Raw genomic sequence first — 20945 nt, 5'->3', positions numbered from 1 at the left:
TGTATTCATTCAACAAATACCAACTGTCGTTATTAAAATCTCATCATTAAATATTGGCCATGCCCATCCGGAAAACCAACACCAACACCGTTCCACATGGTGAGATTTAATGGAGGAACGAGACAAGGGGAAGAGGGGAGAGAAAGAAGAGAAGAGAGAGTGGGCAGGGGGAATCTGCCTTTTATCTGGAATATGATGTAAAGATTCCCAGGTAGAGGTGTGAATTGAGCCAAAAGGTCTTCTGGGAATGTATGGCCATTGCCATGGCAACAGTGACCAAAGGGTGTCGCTGCTAAAGGCAATTCTTGATACCAACGTACCTCCCTTTTTCTTATCATAAAAAGAAGGAAGAAAAGGGAGGGGGAAGCTGATGGTGAAAGGAGGATAGGGGCGCCGTGTCTCTTGGGCTACTTTCTGCTGTCTTGGGGCTTTGTCAATGTCGGGGTGGTGGGGGGTTAGAGCTGACTTTCACCATCCCACTCCTCTGTGGACAGCGACTGGTAATCCTGTAACAGGAACTCATTAATAGTTTGATTAGAAATTGTCTGCATCTGTCGTTGAAGGAATGTAGAGACAAGATTAATGAGGCAGGGAGCGAATAGTACACCAGGAAGATGACTAGGAAAGGTGTTATGAAAGGGAGTGTGCACTTCCATATAGAGTTTTCGAAAGTTCAGGAACTGGAGGCCTCATATTCCTTGAGATTCTGCATGTTGGATTGAAGCTCCTGGATTTCATTTCTCACTATCCTGGATTGGTTGGCGTAGAAAGGGCATTCTTCTTGGAGAAACAGGCAAAGACCACCTTAAAGAATCAGTCTGTTTCTGGATGGTAAGCATGGTTTCAGACATTTCTCGAAAACCATTGTCAAGCTCATAAGTGAACTTATTACAGTGGGTCATGGACCAAGAGCCAACCAACTCAACGGGGAGTTTGTAATAAATGTTAGACAACGAGGCCCTGGATAGTAAAACATTCCACCAGTGACCTAACCAGGATGGAGTCATCTTTTCCTACTGGTCCCTTAGGTCTGTGGCCTTTGCAAGGCAATACTCCTAGCAGTTGATGTCCTTACTCCATTTCTACTCACGGGGGTGAGGTGGGGGGCGCGGGCGCTATCTGGAACATGAAGAGTGGACAGTATTTCTTCAAAGGTATAAACAGTAAAAGCAGGGACATCCCTGGTATGAAGGACGCCAAGTAGGACCGTGTCTGTCCTTAAGGTTGAAACTCTGTGTCTGATTTTTCAAGCATAGACAGTAAAGTGAAAACTTTGCACCATCCAGAGTGCTGGCTCAGTCTTCCCTACAGGTTTTGGAATGATCTGTCCAAAAGTGATCAACTTCAACTGTGCAGATTGGTCAGATTCTTTGATTCTGTCGTAATCTAGGAATTATTCAGAGTCAGCATTAGTCAACTCAGAAGTAGTTTCCTAGGCACCTACTAGGTGTCAAACTCTAGGAATGCAAGTCAAAAAAAAAAAAAAAAAAAACAAAAACAAAAAAACGAGAGTCCCAGGGTTGATGAGGTGGCTTGGCTGTGTAAGTGCCAGCAGCCAGACCTGATATCCTGGCTTGATTCCTGGGACCCACATGGTGGAAGGAGTTGACACATTCTACACGCACACACAGAAACGAAAGATGGAAGGAAAGAAGGGTAAAGAGAGTCTCAGGTAGCTAGCCCTGGCTGACCTAGAATTAAGTCATGATGACCTTGAACTCCTGGTCTTCCCGTGCAAATCCACCTCCCAAAAGTATTGGCACAGTGGGGCGTGACTTTTTGTTCTAACAGACCAGCATATTCCGAAGTAAGACTCCCTGCTTTGAGAAATCACTACTATTCCTCCCCCCCCCCAACCCTCCAAGCATTCAAACATTTCTAAAGTCTCTTGCCTCAGCAGGCCCGGAAGCAATGATGGTCTTATGGTATTTCCTGTTATCCTAGGGATAGAATGTGAAAGGGGACACCAGGCTTCTTGAGCGGTGTCATTCAACCCATCCTTGGCAAACTGACAGCCCATCCTGTGGCCTGGGACTCCCTGCAAAGGTGGAACACTGCCCTACTGAGGGTCCTAGTACCACGGTAAAGATGCTCATTCCCAGTCAATACAGCACACCGCAACTATTTCGAGAGGAGAGAGGGGGCTGCTAGTGCACCTCGACCGCTTGGGTGAGGGGTTGGAAGAGCCACGTCCACGTTTTTCCGCCAGGTGGCAAAAACAGACAGCAGGGACTACGTGGTCGCACCTGCGCGCCTCAGTGGCTGTGCCACCATCGTGCAAGGTCTAGGGCCCACGCCTTTAGAGGGCGGGGTCGCAACCTGGCCTTTTTGACGGACAGCTGCCTGTGCTCGGGGCAGGCCCCCTCGCGGCACGGCCACGCCCCCACTTCCGGCCGGACAGCAGTCATGTGCTTTGAGACCCCGCCTCACAGACGCGGCTTTCCCCAGACCTATCTCTCTCTGAGCGGGCAGTGCCTTCCCTTCGCTTCCCTTCCGCCGGAAGTGGGGCGACTTTCCCTTTCCGGCTACGGGTCCCGGAGCGGAGTGGGAGGCCGGACCGGGGAAGCCGAGCGACGGCGGTGGCGGTGGGGTTGGCCATGGCGGAGCTGGTGCAGGGGCAGAGCGCTCCGGTGGGCTTGAAGGCTGAAGACTTCGTGGATGCCCTGCACCGGGTCCGGCAGGTACGGGCGCGGGAGGCCGGGGGCGGGAGGCCGCCCCGCCGACGCCTGGGGTGGGCGCCTAGGGCCGCGACTTGCGGGAGGCCCGGGCGGTTCCCTCAGGCGCCCCAGGGCCGGAGGAAGCCTTAGCCGAGCGCTCCGAGCGCCTGCGCTCCCGGCTGCACCCACAGGCCTACTATCCGGGGTTCAAATCTCGGCAGCTCCTGGTGGGCCCTCGGGTGTAGACCCCAGGCATCCATCTCACGCCCTGGACGTGGCTTCTGCAGCCTTGGGAAACCGCGCCTTCCACTGGCTGCATTTCAAGCGTATTGGAAGAAATTCGAGAGTATTTTGTATTTGAGATTTTCTTTTTTGCAGAGAAAAGGGGAGGTCTTGAGTGGGTGGTCCTCGAGAGTTCCTTCTGATAATTAGTCTTACTCTACGGGGAAGAGTGTGGGATGGATTCGTTCCGACCATGAAACTACCATCTGGCAATATTGTGCATTTTGTCAGTGAAACTGGCTTTTTAAAGGACTTAAGCTTCCCTTGGAGAATGAATATGGGACCTCTCTGGCTCCTGGCATGGTGCCTAGAGCAGAATTGTCCTTGTATTTTGCCTGAAACTTAGTGACAAGTTACCCTGAAGCTCAAACTTTCCCTCTATCCAGTGATGTTTATCTTCTCTGACTTTGTCAACTCGCTGACGGTTTGGTTCCTATCAGAATGCCTGCCACAGGACACATTCTTGGGAGATTTTCACCTGGGCACGTGAACAAGGGGCCTTTTCATCATTTTACAGTAGTCCTTCGAGGGAACCCTACCTGTCTCCCATGTACTTTTTGCATGTTAACACTGATGGCTCTATAGACACTGTTTTGGAGCCTAACAGTCCCCAAGTGTTGGACTCACGCAAAAGTTTCTCTGACGGGTTGTGACTGCCTAATTCCAAGCAGTGCAATCGTGAGTATCCATTCGTGTTATACTTCAGTTACTCGATAGCCGTCATGGGTGATCATGCCTCCAGCTCCCCATCCACCACTCTGCTCATGTGCACTTGTTTTCTCTGCTGGATAGGATCCTGGTTTTTCACCTGTTGGTAAGAAATACTGGATTTCCCTCTATGTTAGTGTGTCAAAGCCATCTTGTTGGCTTTCTGTGACCACTAACAGTTGCAGTCGTGGGTTTAGAAAGCTCAGGTCCTCTGTCTGTACAAGTCCTGTGGTTGAGTGCAAAGTAAATCTGTTTTGTTTTTTTCAAGAAGGTCTTTCTGTGTAGTCCCTGGCTGTTCTGGGACTCTCTCTGTAGACCAGGCTGGCCTCAATCTCGGACGTCTGTCTCCACCTCCCGTGTATTGGGATTGAAGACATTCTTTGCGTCACCCACCCAGCTTATGAAAATCATTTATTGGTTTTTTCCAAGCAGAGTTTGTATAACCCTAGCTGTCCTGGAACTAGCTCTGTAGATCAGACTAGCCTTGAACTCACAGGAATCCACCTGCCTTGTCATCCTAGTGGTAAAATGAAATTTTAAGGATTGCCGAGACTCTATGCAACTTTTAACTTGCTTGGGGAGGTGGTGGGGGTGAGGGTAGGAGGTGCCTTCTGTTAAATCTGCCTTAACTTGGAGCGCTGAAGAGGGAATATTTCATTGACTTTCTTATTTATGAAGTGCACCACGGCCTGAACTGGTAATGAGCCCATTAGAGATAGGTGTGTTGCTTCTTAATGGCAACAGCTAGACGTCCGTTCTGCCTTTGAGAAATGACTTTAAGGGGATTAAAAGAAGCAGCTTGGCATAGTGGTGCACACCTTTAAATCCCAGCACTCAGAGGCAGAGCAGGTAAATCTTGGTGAGATGCAGGCCAGCGAGGTCTGCAGAGCAGGTTCTAGGACTGCCAGAGCCATACAATAAGACCTTGTCTCAAAAAAGTCAAACGAAAGTTTGCTGTTAATTTTAGAGTTATTTAGGAAGATTTCGTTGGTTAAGACTAGAAACTTAGAAATCTGAACTGTAGAGCTCTACTCTCCCAGAGGACCCGGGTTGGATTTCCAGCACCCCCACATGGTGGCTAACAATTTGGCTCCAGTTCCAGGGGATCTGACACCCTCTTCTGGCCTCTGCAGGTTCTGCACACAAGTTCTACATAGGCTACATGCATGCCGGTGAAATACCTACACACAGATCTTTTTTTAAAAAGTCTGCATATGGGGGCTGGAGAGATGGCTCAGTGGTTAAGAGCACTGCGTGCTTTTCCAGAGGTCCTGAGTTCAAATCCAAGCAACCACATGGTGGCTCATGACTGTCTATAAAGGGATTTGATGCTCTCTTCTGACATGCACACAGAACACTCATACGTCAGTTTGGTTTTTTTGTTTGTTTGTTTGTTTGTTTGTTTTTTAAGATTAAAAATCTGCCCCCAGTAAATCAGTAAACAGAAATAAGATTTTTATTTGTTCTAGAGATTGAACCCAAGGCCTTGTACATGCTAAGCAAGCCCTTCAACACACAATGAAACAAATTCGAAGTCTCATTTAGTTGCCCAGGCTGGCCTTCAACTCAAACTTCTGCCTCAGCCACTCACATGGCTGTGATCACAGGTCTGACCTCCTAGGCCTGACTTATTGTATTTCATCTTAATAAGCATAAGGCTTTCCTCCTAATCTAATCTCATAATTATCAGCAACAGTAAGGCCTTCAGTTCTTCAGAATAATGAGTTGTCTTCTGTTCAATTTACATAGCAAGTTCTTTTTTTTTCCTTTTTTTCCGGAGCTGGGGACTGAACCTAGGGCCTTGCGCTTGCTAGGCAAGCGCTCTACCATTGAGCCAAATCCCCAACCCAGCAAGTTCTAATAGTATGAGTGGACCCTCCTGGAATTTAGTCTGTTAAGCCTGATTGCATAGCTCTATTGTAACTGGGCTTTTCTTTCTTGAAGCATCTTTATATAGATGTCTTCAGGCTTATAACAACAGTTATCTGTGTTAGCTATTAGTGTACTTGAGTGAGGAGTTTTTAAATACAAAGGGAATCTCTGAAGAGCCATATAAAACTTAAAAATGTTTCCAGAGTGGGGGCCCAGTGGATTACTGTGTGTTAGAAGTAAGAAATTCACATCTGTTCTGAAGGACAGTGGAAGTAGGGTCTGATTTGGGACGACTGATAAAGTCTAAGATGGCTCATTCTTCAGGCTGCTTAGCAAATTCAAGCACTCCTTTAACTAGAGAAGACTGGATGCTGTCAGTTCATCTTATTCCAGAAGCACTCTGCATCTGTGTCCTGAGTGGGTTATAAGAGGGACCAGTGGACACAAGGCTGTTATACTTTGAAAAGTTTCTGAGGATGATTAGAAATGTCCCCTGGCCTGGAAGTGCTTGCCTGGTGTGCATAATTTATAGTATTGAGCTCGGCCCCAGTGCCACATAAACTAAGCACATCTCTGTATGTAATCCCAGCACTTAAGAGATGGAGGCGGGATGGTCGGGAAGTTCAAGGTTGTATAGTGAGCCTGAGGCCAGTCTGGGTTGCATGAAACCTGTCCAAAAAGGAAAGTGTTCCCAGAAAGTGTTACCATTGTCATCTGGTAAAGACAGGGACTTGTTAATGGGTTGTGTTCTTTCACAGTGTTACAACTGCCAGCAGCTTCCTACTAGCTTTCCTGAGAATAGGTAATTTTGCTAAAGTCAATGCTTATTACGACTGTAAGCTCCTATTTGTCGCGGAGGTGGTTTTGTTGAGGCAGGGTTTGCTGTGTAGTTCGGCTGACCTCAAACTCATGCTCCTCATGCCTTAGTTTCCTAAGAACTGGGATTCTAGGCATGCAGTAGCACACTTAGCTAAGGTGTTTTGTCTTAGGCCCTGTCAAGGCCCTGTACGTCAGCCAGCTCCTTCCTATGTCCTCATACAGAATGCAGCATAAATGCACTCTGCATGGAGTTGGGCATCTTACCTTGGACCCAGATAAAAGGGACCAAGCTATTACAGAGTTGAGAGAGAGGGGGCTAGCAAGAAAGCTTACTGAATTAAGGGATTTGCCTGCGGACTTGAGTTCAATTTTCAGGACTCACATGGCAGAAAGAAAGGTCCAACTTCTATAAATCCTATGCTCTTCACATGGGCACCAAGACGGATGTCCAATCACATGAAATAAGTGTAATTTTAAGTCGATAGAAGGATAACCATTTAGAAAGTTTGTAGACCTGGAAATCTGATCATCACTGACACCTTTATGGGAGAAATATTGATTAGCGTGTGACCTCAGTTCAGCCTCCTTGTGGCACTGCCTCTTTCTACTTTTGAGTAGTAGATGTGGGGTAAATGACTTATTCCCTGGGCTAATGTGGGGCTTGAGTGAAATGACATGGGCATAGGCCGCAAATACCCTTTGGAAGAACAGAGTGTGCCAGCCGGTAGTAAAAGTTCCGTTCACTGGTCGCTGGACGCACCTTGACAGCTCATGCCTTTGCTCATTTGATGTGTGGGTTTGACTCATGGCGCACTTGAGCTGCCGAATGTGGAGCAGAGTGAAACTGTCTGAAATCACCATTCATGTCTGTATACTGCTTCAGTTTCCTGACACTGGGGGAAGCCGTTGGCTATGGAGGAATCCACGAACCACTGCTGAGGCTTTGCTCATATGGGGCAGTGCTGAGTCCTTATAGGCAGTGCACCTGCAAGGGTTTTGGATGGTGGCTGCCATGTGCTACTAGTACAGTGGGTTTACCCTGTGGTCACTACCCCATGGAGACTGCATAACATATCCTGTGTATCAGATATTATAATTCATAAAATAACAATTATAGTTATAAAGTAGCAACAAAATAGTTTTATTGTTAGGGGTCACCACGACATGAGGGTCACAATACCTGGAAGGTTGAGAACTGATGTACTAGTAGAAGTTCTGAACTTACTTGATATTGAAAAGTAGATAGTAAATGAACTGCATTCCATAGTAGTCAGACTTTTTTTTTCTCATTTACAGTGGAATTTAAACAAAAAACAAGGTTTGGCTACCATAGTGTTTTGAAATTTATCATTATCTTATGGTTTGATAGACCACTTGTGTTATCAAAGTTTGCTGTCTTTTGAATTCCCACCTATGTAGTATAAATACCTTGACCACAGTTCTCCCACTAGAGCCCATGACTCTAGCAGACTCCAGTCTTTTTTGTCCACCCTGTGTAGTACTTAGAAGCTAGGGTGGTTTTGCATGTGATAGATTCGGGTCTCTAGCTTTCTCAGGAAAGCTCTGACTGCCTGTGCTGTGTCTGGCACAGCAGTCATTGTCTTCCACTGCAGTTCTCAACCGTAGCTGTTGCCTGCCCATTGTGGCTGCCTTCATCCCTTCCGTCTCGCTGCTGTTGTATACTGCCCATTGAGGTTCCTTTGCCAAATTGGGAGCCCATCAGGAGGCCCAAGTCTCCTGCAGGAAGCTGGTGGCCCTTGACTAGACTAGCGTTGTGTTGGAACTGCACACGGTGAGTCGGTCTTTGAAGGAAAATAACTTGTGGACAGGTGTGTTAGGACTGCATCTAATAGCCGTGTGCAGCAACGCTCTGAGGTACAGTGTGTTTATGTTCTTTATAGAAACAAGTCAGTTCTATGGATAAACCTAGAAAGTGTTGCTCTAGGTGATCTCAGCTGTGCTTTGACATCCATGAACACACAGAGCACCATCCAACTGCCACTAGAAAAAAATGGCCGTGTTAGTTGTATGCTTTCTTTTTTTTTTTTTAAGATTTATTCATTTATTATATATAAGTACACTGTAGCTGTCTTCAGACACACCAGAAGAGAGCATCGGATCTCTTTACAGATAGTTGTGAGCCACCATGTGGTTGCTGGGAATTGAACTCAGGACCTCTGGAAGAGTAGTTGGGTGCTCTTAACCGCTGAGCCATCTCTCCAGCCCAGTTGTATGCTTTCTAACATGGTCTCTAACATTACTTTTTTGAGATAAGATCTCTGTAGTTCTGTCTTGAACTCTGTGTACACCAGGCTGGCCATGAACTCAAAGCTGGGGTTAAAGGCATGACCACCATGTCCCACTGCCTGCTTTTCCATGCACCTATTTTATCTCTTGTTTCACCTGTGAATTATTCCAGCTGAAAAAAGAATTTTGGTTTTTTAGGGGAGGATCTCATAGAGCCCAGGCCAATTAAAAGTCACTAAAGGCGCCCCTCAAACTACCAGTATTGCATCCACCTCACAAATCTTTGAACTAAGGTATACACTACCACAGCCGTCTTTATTTGGAATTTTATAAGAGATTAGGAAGAGCAGCCAGTCTGCTTCTGTGGGCACAAGCTACAGACAGATAGTGGCAAGTCACTTGCCACTATTTGTTGAGTTGCTGTGTCCAAGGCCTCTTGCCAGGGCCCCGGGTCAGTGGGAAGATAAGTCAGACACATTTGTGGCTACTTTCATTTTCTTGTGGAGTTAGATGCAGGGCAAGGGCTAGAATTCTCTCATAATTGAGAATAAGCCAAAAGAGATAGAGTAACATTTCTCAAAGCGGGTGGAGGTGGGGAGGTGGGGAGGTGGGGAGGTGGGGGTGGTGGTTGGGAGATAACCCAATTGGTCACAATGTTGCCACACAAGCTTGAGGACTTGAGTTCACATCTCCAAGTGCACTGCCTAATCCCAGTGCTGGGGAGGAAGCTGGGAGGAGCTCACTGCCCAACCAACCTACTTGAATTGATGAAGTCCAGGTTCAGTAAGAGACCCTGCTTTAAAAAAAAAAACAATGGGTGGAGAGTTACTGAGGAAGACATCCAGTGCCAGCTTTTGGATGTCTCTGGATTAGGGAAGGTGTGCTTTAAATGTGGCAGAACACAGACTCTTGAGACCCTTAAGAGTTGAACTTCTCCCTAGAAATGTTTCAATTTTAGGAAGTTTAGGGTTCCTCTGAAGGCAAACTATAGAGCATCCAGTTAACAGGTACTCCAGGGACCGAAGTGACTGGGGCAGGCCTGCTCCTCCAGAGTGCCCATACTTAAAAGATGGTAGTTGAACCACCCTGCTGATTTTGTTCCTCTGTGAGTTTGTGACGTACTTGGCCAACACAGATAGGAATGTTTCATTCTATCTGTGTGGATTCAATGAGTGATTAGGAAAAGCTGTGGAACTGCATCTCTACTGGCAGAATCCCTTCTGCTTAATACCAGTCCATAGAGCAGAGATTCAGCCAGGGGCAGCTTCTCTTGACTGAGCCCATATTGTCTTGGGTGCCAGGCAAGGGTCTTAGCCATGTCGGTCCATTTGATGGCCATAAAGTCCCCGTGGGTGGTAGTGACGTGATAGGACTGATCCATCTTACAGAAGTGGCTCTTCCCACTAAGCACTGGGGAGGCTTGGACAAAGCCTTTTTGTTGTTTTCCTCGTGGATGGTGCCTCACCTGGCAAGCCTGGCTCCGCTTTCCCACTGTTGGATTACAGACACGTGCCACCATGTCTGGCTTACTTAACTATTATAACCCTCAGTTTTTCATCTATGAAATGGAAATTCTTGAGGTTAATGGTTTTCTTTAAAAAAAGAAAAAGAAAAAGAAAAAGCTGATAGTTGGGAGGGAACCCTCCAGTTCCTGTTGGGGCTCCTCAGCATAGAAGCATTATATTCTTTGGGTGGTCTGTGGATTGAACTCCATCTAGACTTGGTGAATGCTGTGTGCAGGTTCCACTTCAAACCCACACTCCCAGTCCAGTGTTGTTTTAGGGTCCAGGTGTTACTTTTTTTGTTTTGTTTTGTTTTGTTTTGTTTTTGTTACTGTTGCACTATCATCACAGGGATCTCTGGGTGCAGGACTCCAAATTTGATCTGCTACTTTCTCTGAGGTATACTTGGCCATAGAATGCAGCTCTAGAACATGGCCCTGTGGTTTGTGCAACCCTGGCATTGGGTCTGTGGCCCTGGCCGCAGTTTCCCACGGGTATAGGGAGAAGAGACTGTGCCAGACCAGCCTCATACTCCCCCCAAGCATGGGTACCAGGGCTGCTGAAGACCGCAGGGCATAAGGAAGTTACAGTGATTGGGCAGCTGCCTAGCCTTTATCTATTTTGACTGTAAGGATGAGCTAGTGGACTCCAGCTTCCCATTTGAGGTTGCAAGGTGAGCTCGTTGAATGTTGAGCCTGTTATTTCCACCTTGAGTGTGTACTGGAAATAGCTAGTGTCATATCCCAGTGACAGTAACTCCTTTATGACTTATACAGAATCTATAGAGACTCAGGACACTGTTTGGTTTTATTTTGGGGATTAGGGTTTCACTCTGCTCTGCTGAAATTCCTTTCCAGGGAAGCAATGTCTACCCCTTTTCCTAGGTCCCAGAGACAAATTGTATCATTCCACCGCAGAACCATAGTTTATTGAACTTTAGCACAGAATACATAGGTGAGGGGTCCCTTCCCCTAAACAGGTCACACCTAGAAAACAACTACCCAGCAGCAGTGAGGGTTGTCCTCCTTCCCCGATAGGTGAAATTCCTGTCTCCCTGTATACTCTAGTTTGTCCTCAAGGCCTATACAGTTATTTCGAGTTACATAGAATAGGGAGGTGGTAGAAAAGTGGTTGGATAGAAAGGTGATAGTTTCATGACCTTCTCTGGCTCTCCATGATGGGGGAAAATGGCCAAGGAAAACCCAGTTGAGATAATCTTTTTAGAGGAAGGCACATTTGAACTACCCAATATGGCAGTTGTTTGGCTCAAGGACAGAACATGGTAACCTAGGCTGGCCTCCCAATTTGAAGTCCTCCTGTGTCAGTATTCCAGGTATTGAAATTATAAGTCCATGTCAACCATATCCAATCTAAAATATGTGTTGTTTGTTTGAGGCAGTGTCTTGCTGCATTCCAGGATGGCATGAAACCCAGGCTGGCCTGGAACTTGTGAAAATCATCCTCCCTCAGCTTCTGGAGTGCTAGCAGCGTTGTAGGCATTAGCTGCTATATATGGTTCCAATTTAAAAGGTGTTGTTATTTGTTTTTTCCCATGGGTGTGGTATGCACCCATGCCCTGGAGCTGGCTCTGTAGACCTGGCTGGGCTTGAACTCGAGATCTGTCTGCCTCTGCCTCTGCCTCCTGAGTGCTGGGATTAATCACCTGGCAACAACCTACTCCTGTTTGCATGTATAGGTGCGCTGTGCAAGTATGCTTTGAGGTCAGAGGTTGACGTCTGTGTCTTTCCTCAATTGCTTCCCATTTAATTTACTAAGACAAAGTCTCACTGAACCCAAGCTTGCTGGTTAGTATAGCCAGCTTGCCCCTGGAGATTCTTAAGTGATGGGATTGCAGGTGGTCTGGTGTGCTCAGACTTCTGTGGCAAGTGCTTTCCCTACTGGGCCTGCCTTTGAAATAATAAAAGGGAAGAGCATCACTCTTCCAAGTGGGAGACTTGCTGAGCACATGAAGGAACTAAGAACGGTGCATGTGTGATCTTGAAAGTGTGGATCCTGCATCTCCAAGAACCACCTCGTGTACCTTTTGAAGGAAACCTCAAGGAAAAGAACCTTGCTGCCTTACAGTCATGCACACTGGTCTCTGAGAGTGTGGTGTCATTCACTTTACATTCTGTGCATGTACAGCCGTGAATGTGTGTGCATTCAGAAGCTGAATGGGGGAGCTATTGGGTGTTCTGCTCTGTTGCTGTGTACTTCATCCCTCCCTGAACCCTCAGCTAGTAAACCCCAGTGATCCTCCTTTCCCAGGGCATCAGAGTTGCAGGCATTTGTGGCTACTCCCAGCTTTCATGTCTGTGCTGGGTATTCGAAGCCAGGTTCTCCAGGCTTGCCAAGCTGAGCACTTGTACCCACTGAACCATCTTCAAGCATACAGCCAGGATTCTTGGGTGATTCCTAGGACTGTGCTCCTTTTCCCCATGTTTCTGCTAATTTGGCAGTGGAGGCTAAATGTCCTAAGATGCTGCTTTATTACTTGTCCATCGCTGCTTAAAATATAGCCAATGACCCTCCAAAAGAGAATGATGTCTTCTATAGTAGAAAATCACCCAAAGCTCCCCTTTAAGTCAGGGCCACAGGTAATGACTAGAGGGCTGGGTTTTGTTGAGTATCTGCTTACATAATCTGAATTGAGGGCTGCCTGTACTTCACTTTCCTAGAGCAGTTCTGTTCTTATAGACAGTCCTAGGGTAAGAGGCATACCCCAATGCTGCCCAGAGGTTACCTAGTGGTTAGGATCCTTGCTGTAGAGTCGTGGGGCAGGGGCTAAGTACTGTTTCTGCTACTTCTGAGATGGGTGGCTTTGGACAGATCACTCTGCTTTTCTGAGCCTGTATGGAAATAACGCCAGTCATACAGAGCAGAGGCTCTCAACTTGTGACTCAAAAGATCCTTTCACAGGGGCCACCTGTGACCATTGAAGAACACAGATACTTATACCATGATTTATAACAATAGCAAAATTGCAGTTAGGAAGTAGCAATGAAATAATTTTATAGTTGGGGTCACCATAACATCATGAGGAACTGTATTAAAGGGTTGCGGCATTAAGCTTGAGGATTACTGCCCTAGAGAATGGTTAGAAGAAATAAATAAGAAAATATTCAGTGTTTCTTGTTTTATTATATATCAAAGCCATTTCCTAGAACAAAGGTTGCATGGGGAGGGGTGTTGATTTTGTTGTTGATTTTTGAGACGGTTTCTCTGGCCCTGGGCATCCTGGAACTTACTCTGTAGACAGGGTAAATGTCAAACTCAACAGAGATCTGCCTGCTTCTGCCTCCCGTTGCTTATCTAATCTCAGGCCTTGGTTAACTAAATAGTGCCTGCTGGCTACAGATCCTAACTCATGGGGTGGGCCAGATAGCTGTTTACTCCTACGCTTTTGTACATCTTGGCAGGCAGGTCACCATTGCAGGCCGGACGTTTTGTACCTTTCTCCTTAGGCAGTATATAGAGGACCTTCCAGTGTTTGGAATGCAGGTCTGTAGGGGTGAAGGCTCTGGGTAGGTACCAGTTTGACTGCTCTACATTCAGTGAATTGTATAGGTGTTGTATTCCTTCAATAGTAGGGTCGTATCATCAGTTTGTGGAGAGCAGTCAGTAGTCTCCACAATAGCATGAGTTGTTTGGGGGTTGCCATGGGGCCCCTTGTGTCAAAATGTGATTAGATGTAGCCTATTCCTAGTATTTGAGTGCTGGAATTAAAGGCATAGGCTGCCACTGTAGGCCCACAGTCGCATTTGAATGATATTTGTTTGATGCTGTAATATTGTCCCCATAGTCAGTAACAGTCTCAACAATGTTTAAAAGTCCTAAGTTCATAATCTCATCTAAAATTCATATAATCTCTTAATTGTAATCCCCTATTTAAAAAAAAAAAAAACAGATCATATACTTCCAACATATAACAGCACAGGGTATACATTATCATGACTAAATACCAACTGGGCAAACTCTAAACTCTGTCTTCATGACTGGCATCAAAATGTTCTTCAGCTCTCCAGCTCCTTTCAGCTTTGTTGACTGCAACACATTTCTTTCTCTCGGTTTGGTTCCTCTAATTAACAGGTGTCCCATGACTCTGGCATCTTAAACCTCTTGGGGTCTCCAAGGCAATCCAAGCTTCACCTTCACAGCTTCACATAATGGCCTCTTTGGACCTCCATGCAAGAGAACCCTGCCACAGGCCTGGCCTTGGTGACTTGCTCATTATGGAGGAGATTCTGTAACCCTTTCCATCATTTTTGACTCCAAAGCCAGAGCCATAGTGGCTGAAGCTGACAAGCTTGCTGGCGCTGGAACATGGCCCCCTTGTTCAGTTACATCTTCAGCAGCTTTCTGGTTTTGGTGGTTGCCTTCACTGTCTAAGCTTGGCTCTTAAAGAAATTGCTCTGTAGACCAGGCCCTTGAACTCAGACATCTGTATGCCATCTTCTAAGTGGTAGGATTAAAATCGAGTAAGGCCATACCTGCATCTAAGCTTTTCTTTCATTCCTCTTCATAAGATGGAAGTTAGCTGGGTGGGATCTTGCCTTGATGTCACCACTCCCCTTTTGAACACTGGATTTAGCTCTATTCCACTTCCTGGTGCCCCCCCCTTTTTTTTCCTTTTTTCTTTTTTTCGGAGCTGGGGACCAAACCCAGGGCTTTGCGCTTGCTAGGCAAGCGCTCTACCACTGAGCTAAATCCCCAACCCCCCTGGTGCCCCTTTAAACCATACATTTTGTACTTTTTTCCTTGCTCAACTTGCTTTATTTCATCAAAATGTTCTTCATAAGTGTGAATTACATGACAAGAGTCTATACTAGAGTGTTTTGAGATATTCTTTGCCAATTCTATTAAATTAAATCTCTTTACCTTAGTCTTAGGCAGACTCCTGAAACCTCTTGAGCCAGGCCCCTACAGTTCAAATCACTTGTCTTCCATGTTCCTGCTAGGATGTCCTATTAAACCCCACCTAAAGCATTCCATTGCTTTCTGAACCAAAGTCCCTAAATCTACATTCCTCTAAACAAAAGCATGGCCAGGCCATTACAGCAATACCCCACTCTTAGACCAAATTGTGTCTTAGGGTTTTATTGCTGTGAAGAGACAGCACAACCACCGCAACTCTTATAAAGGAGAACATTTAATTGGGTCTGGCCTATAGTTTCAGAGGTGTAGTCCATTATCGTCATAATGGGAAGTGTGGCAGTGTACAAGTAGACATGGTGCTAGAGAAAGAGTTGAGAGTTCTACATCTTGATCAGCAGGCAGCAGAAGGGGACTGTGTCATTCTGGACATAGCTATGAGTCAAAATGTGACTTTGAGCATATATGATCGAAAGCCCATCTCTACAGTGACACACTTCAAAAATAGTGCCATTCCTGCTGGCCAAGCATTCAAACATGTGAGTCTTTGGGGGTCGGGTCATACCTATTCAAACCACCACAAACATAATAAAACGCACCCTATAATAAAAATGTACGCTGTAAGTGGCAGTTTTTTACAGTTTACTTATTTTATGTATTTGAATACATTGTAGCTGTTTTCAGACACAGCAGAAGAGGGCATCAGATCTCATTACAGATGGTTGTGAGCCACCGTGTGGTTGCTGGAAATTGAACTCAGGACCTCTGGAAGAGCAGTCAGTGCTCTTAACCGCTGAGCCATTTCTCTCCAGCCCATAAGGGCATGTTATAACGTTGAATTCTTATCATTTTTGTGTAACCAGGATTTAAGTGCATGTATGCGTGTATGGTCCAGGTTGTCCTTGAATTTGGAATCCTGCTTTGATCCATGATTTTGTTGTAAAGCTCTATTTCCCTACCTACTTGTTTATTTATTTTTGAGACAGGGTTTCTCTTTGTAATACTGGCTGTCCTAGATCCTCCTGCTTCTGCCTCCTGAATACTGGGATTAAAGGCATGTACCACTACATAAAGATTTAATTTTAATTATGGGTATGCATGTGTGTCTGCATTTGTATACATACATACAAGTACCCTCAGAGGCTGGAGGTGTTAGAGCCCCGGGTGTTTGTAAGCCTCCCAGCATACATGCTGGAAGCCAAACTCCAGTCCTCTCTCTAAAATCAATAGGCTCTTAACTGCTGTCCACCTTTCCAACCTGTTCTTGTTTGCTTGCTTGTTTTGAGACAAATCCTGGCGATCCCCCTACTCCAGTCTCCTGTGCTGGGATTATAAACGTGAACCTCCATGCATGGCTGCAGTCTGTCTAACTGTTATCCTATACTACATAAACTATATATGTGTATTGTCTCAGTCACTGTTCTGTTGCTGTGAAGAGACAATGTGACCAAGGCAATTCATAACAGAAAGCATTTAATTGCTTACAGTTTCAGTTTAGCCCATTACGGTGAGAGCATGGCAGCATGGTGCTAGAGAAGTAGTTGAGAGCAACATTTTGATGCATAGACAAATAGATAGATTTTGGACCTAGCATGGGCTTTCGAAAACTCAAAGCCAGCTGGGCAGTGGTGGGCAAATCCTTTAATTCCAGAGGCCTATAGATCTCTTGAGTTCAAAGCCAGACTTGTCTATAGAGACAAGTTCCAGGACAGCCAGGGCTACATAGAAACCCTGTCCCAAAATCCAAAGGAAACAAAAACAAAAAAGGAAACTCAAAGCCCACTCCCAGTGACACTTCCTCCAACAATGCCATACCTTCTCAAGGCCACACCCCCTAATCCTTTCAAAGTGCTGTTCCCTGGGGACCAAGGATTTAACTGTATGAGCTTCTGGGCACCATTCTCGTTCAGACCACCACATAGATCCTATGCTATTCCATCTCGGGCAATTTCCCAAATTAAAGACAACCTAAACAATCGTAAATTTAGAACAAATAGAAAAGCCCATTATAGTTTAAATGGATATTTGCTGATTCAATGAATCAACAGGAAACTAGCCTAACACTCGTAACTTACCAGATGTTGGAAAATGACGCCCCAGCCACTTTTAAGACCAGCAGATAAGGAAAGAGGCTTGGCAGAGTGGTGCACACCTTCAGTCCCAGCACTGGGAGGCTGGTGCAGACATTGCCTCATGCAAACAAGTCTGGAAAGCAGAAGGCATCTTCAGAGGTAATGGCAGTGACCTGCCAAAAGTGCAGACTTGTACATAGTCTGTCATCTTCAGGGCACTCACCTTTGGACCTCTTCATCTCTGCTTGGGGGTTATTTTAAAACTAATGTTTTAAGATACTTGGTTTCATTATTTTTATTTATGTATCTGTATGAATGTTGTGTATCCATCAAAACTAGAAGAGGGGCTCAAGTTTCCTAGAGTTGGAGTTACGGGCCATTCATTGTAAGCCACACGACTGAACTCTGCAAGAGTCTGAGCATACACAGTAGGATCTTGTCTAAAATAAAGATGTGGCGTGTGTGTGTATAAAATGACTAAAACTGACTTTCTTGGGGGTTGATGATGTATGTGGTCTAGCAGGTGAAGGCAGTATGAGTTTGAACAGTGGGCCTCACATAGTAGTTAACCAACCACAGAAGGTTGACTTCCATGTATCCCCCCTCTCCCTTGAATTAAAATGTTAAAAGATGACCTTTGGGCAGAATTTGAAAAGAGGCAAGACCAAAGAAGATTCAACAGGTAAAGTGTTTGCCCTACCAGAGAGAGTGGCTTATGCTGATGTAAGTGTTAGAAGTGGGGTACCGGCCCCTTAAAGAAGATGCTTTCTTTTCTCCCGGGACACAAGCTACCAAGTATTTAAATTTGATTCTCTCTGTAGATTGCTGCTAAAATCGATTCAATTCCTCACTTGAATAATTCCACACCCCTGGTGGACCCCTCCGTGTACGGATACGGAGTACAGAAGCGGCCCTTGGACGATGGAGGTAAGTTGCTGTAAACGACTCTCCTTTTTGATGGCAGTGAACCTGCCGGTTATTTTGAATCTGTGTCAGCCATTTCTGAGCAGTTCTCCAACATCTCATTCTTAAAGGAATGGTGAAGGGGGATGCAGTTAGGGTGATTTCTCTTGGCAATTGGCTGGCATTTGAGTTCCTATTTGCCTTGATAATAGAAGAATTTTTTCAGCTGAGCTCCACGATAAAGACTTGGCCTCAGTGTCCACTTGGCAGTAATTTGACCCATTTGAGAATTGTGTTTGATTTAGTTCTCAGTCCCTCTGGCACTTGCATAGGAATTGAAGTTACTACTTCTGTGAAATACCGAGGAAGCTGTGGTTGACTTGACCTATAAGAAAGGGAGGAGTGTTGGCTTCTCCAGTCTGCTAGTCTTCACTATCCCCATTTGTGTCTGGCTTGGGTTTTTTTAATTTTCTAAAAATCAGCATATGCTATTTGTATGCACTGCTGGACTCCATGATGGCATTTTTAGGTTTGCATGTTACATACCTTGGCCATATTCCCTTCAATTTCCTTTCCCATCTCTGATCCATCATCTTCCCTAATGGTCCCCATCTACTTTTATGTCTGACAGGCACTTTCTAGAAGCATCTGTTTTAATTTAGTCATTAGTTTGTTGGTTTATTTTTCCAGCTCCATCTCTAAAGGAATTTGGGGATGCTGAGAGTACCTGTCCCCAGAGCTCCAGCCCTGTGTCAGCCAGACACAGGTGCTTATGCAGAGTTGATACTTGCTTTGTCCTTTCTGCTAAGGAAAACACCCTGAGCGTTGGAGAAGTTCAGTAACATCCTGATTTGCATACAGCGGGTTAGACAATGTCTTCTCTGCTTGCTTTTTTATTGATCTTTGTACATAGCCAGTTGTGTGTAGACGCTTCTGTGGTAGTGATGTATTGTTAAGTGGAATCACACTTAAGCCCACCAAGGTTTAGAACATTCTGTTGTGTAATCTCCTTTTCAAAAGAGTGCATGATTTTGGTTTGGTTTTGTTTTTAAGATACACACACACACACACACACACACACACACACACACACACGGGTGTTTTCTCTTCATGTACATATGCACACCAGAAGAGGGCACTGGATATTATAGATGACTATAGTTTTAGATCGTTATAAGCCACCATGTACATGCTAGGAGTTGCACCCCAGAGCTCTACAAAAGCAGCCAGTGCTCTTAACCACTGAGCCATTTCCCCAGCCCAAGTGCATGTTTTTTGTTTTGAGACAAGGTTTTTCTATATAGCCCTGGCTAGCCTGGAACTCACTACGTAGAGTAGTCTGGCCTCAAACTTAGAGATCCACCTGCCTCAGGCTCCCCAGTGCTGGGATTAAAGGCCTGAGCCATCACACCTGGCTTGAGATTTTGATACTGATTTTATGTATTTATTTTAAAGAATAATTGGATTTCTGAATATAAGCGATGACAGTCTTTGGAGAGTAAAATTTCTCATCTGTTTACAAAACAGTTCATGAGCCGTGGAGATGGTTCAGCACCTGTTTGACCTGAGGTCAATCCATAGAGAACTCCACAATGCATCTGTGTATGCATGTACAGATACATACAAAATAAATTTTAAAAAAACAACAAAAAACTTTGTGATCTCACACAAAAGTCCACCTCAAGGTCATGCAAACTTGAGTAGCCATTAAATTGCTGCTGCTAAGTGCACCTTATGGTCTCCTGTTTTGGTGAGTGATTTTTTTAGACCTGGGATGGGTAAGTGTGTAAAGGGCAGTTCTGCCCAAGTGAAGAGGACTCAGAAACCTCTTTCCCTTCCCAGGGCTTTGCACTTTGTTCCTGTGGGATGTCAATATAAAATAAGATGGAATTGTCTGGCTCTAAGCACAGATCTGCTTAATGGATGGCATCTCTCTAGTTCAGTGTTCCCAGAAACCGTAATCATTACAGCTTACCAGTTCTGTCTAGCAGTTCAGCCTCTGAAATTAAGGTGTGGAAAGAGGGCAATGGTGACTTTTGCATAGGGGATACCTAAATATTCGCTAGTGAAACCTTCTGGCACTTTTAAGATGTTTTTCTCTTGTATGAAAGAAATGAGTAAACATTTTAAATTTATCAGTAAAAAGCACTAGGTAGCAGGCAGATATGGGTGACTTAGAATCACAAAGGAAGACCAGAATCTCAATTAAAATCCTAAGTCCTTGTTAAGAGGCATGCATTTCACTTCTTTTGTTTTGTTTGTTTGGCTTGGTTTTTGAGATGGGGTCTCACTGTGTACACCTGGCTGTCTTGGAACTCATTTTATATAACAGATACACCTAGAATCCCACAGAAATCCTCCTGCCTTTGTTTCCTGAGTGCTGGGACTAAAGGCAAGTGTTACCACCATGCCTGGTTTACTTTTCTTCTGAGAGAGGATAGCATATGCTGGCCTCCAAATTGCTGTATAACCAAGGATAAACTCATTCCTGATCTTTTGTCTCTACTTCCCAAGTACCGGGGTTACAGCCATATATACTACCATGTCTGCCTTGGTACATCTTTTTGTGATAACACACTTTCTGTGTCTGCCTGGTGAACAGGACAGACCACATGTGTACTTAGTTCCCTTTCCCTTCCTCTTCACAGCGTGCTTTCTTAGAATGTACCAGGGAGCACCCTACTACATCCTTCTGTCTACCTCTGCACACTTGTCTCATAACAACCAGCTATGCCCTCGGTGGTCTGCACTGTGCATCCCAGCTTGTTCAAATAAACCTTTGTTCTATAAATTACTTTTCTCCTCCATTGATCTCTAGGTATGGAACTTGGGTTTTCCGTTGAGCTAAGCAAGTACACTGGAAATTGGACCCATCCTTGGCCTCAGCCCCATCTCATCTCCTGACCACTGGGAGTAAAGTCTCCATGCTAGATCTGGGGAGCTGTGTCCCAAGTAAAAGAGGTGGAGGAGGGAGGGAAAGAGAGAACACTAAGCATATTGTAGGGCAGGAC

At 45.3% G+C, this 20945-nt stretch overlaps 1 protein-coding gene across 1 annotated transcript in view; it reads left to right on the top strand.

The window, feature by feature from the left end:
• The first annotated feature begins 2499 nt into the window (after positions 1 to 2499).
• Positions 2500 to 20945, top strand: part of Fubp3 (far upstream element binding protein 3) — a 46530-nt gene continuing 28084 nt past the window's right edge. Inside the window, 2 exon segments of the mRNA XM_032902811.1 lie at positions 2500 to 2681; positions 17853 to 17958. Coding sequence (XP_032758702.1) covers positions 2598 to 2681; positions 17853 to 17958 — 190 coding nt within the window. The 5' untranslated portion in view covers positions 2500 to 2597.

Source organism: Rattus rattus, chromosome 5 (genome assembly GCF_011064425.1).
Source record: "Rattus rattus isolate New Zealand chromosome 5, Rrattus_CSIRO_v1, whole genome shotgun sequence".
Lineage (NCBI taxonomy): Eukaryota > Metazoa > Chordata > Mammalia > Rodentia > Muridae > Rattus > Rattus rattus.
This window is presented reverse-complemented; position numbering and strand designations above follow the sequence as displayed.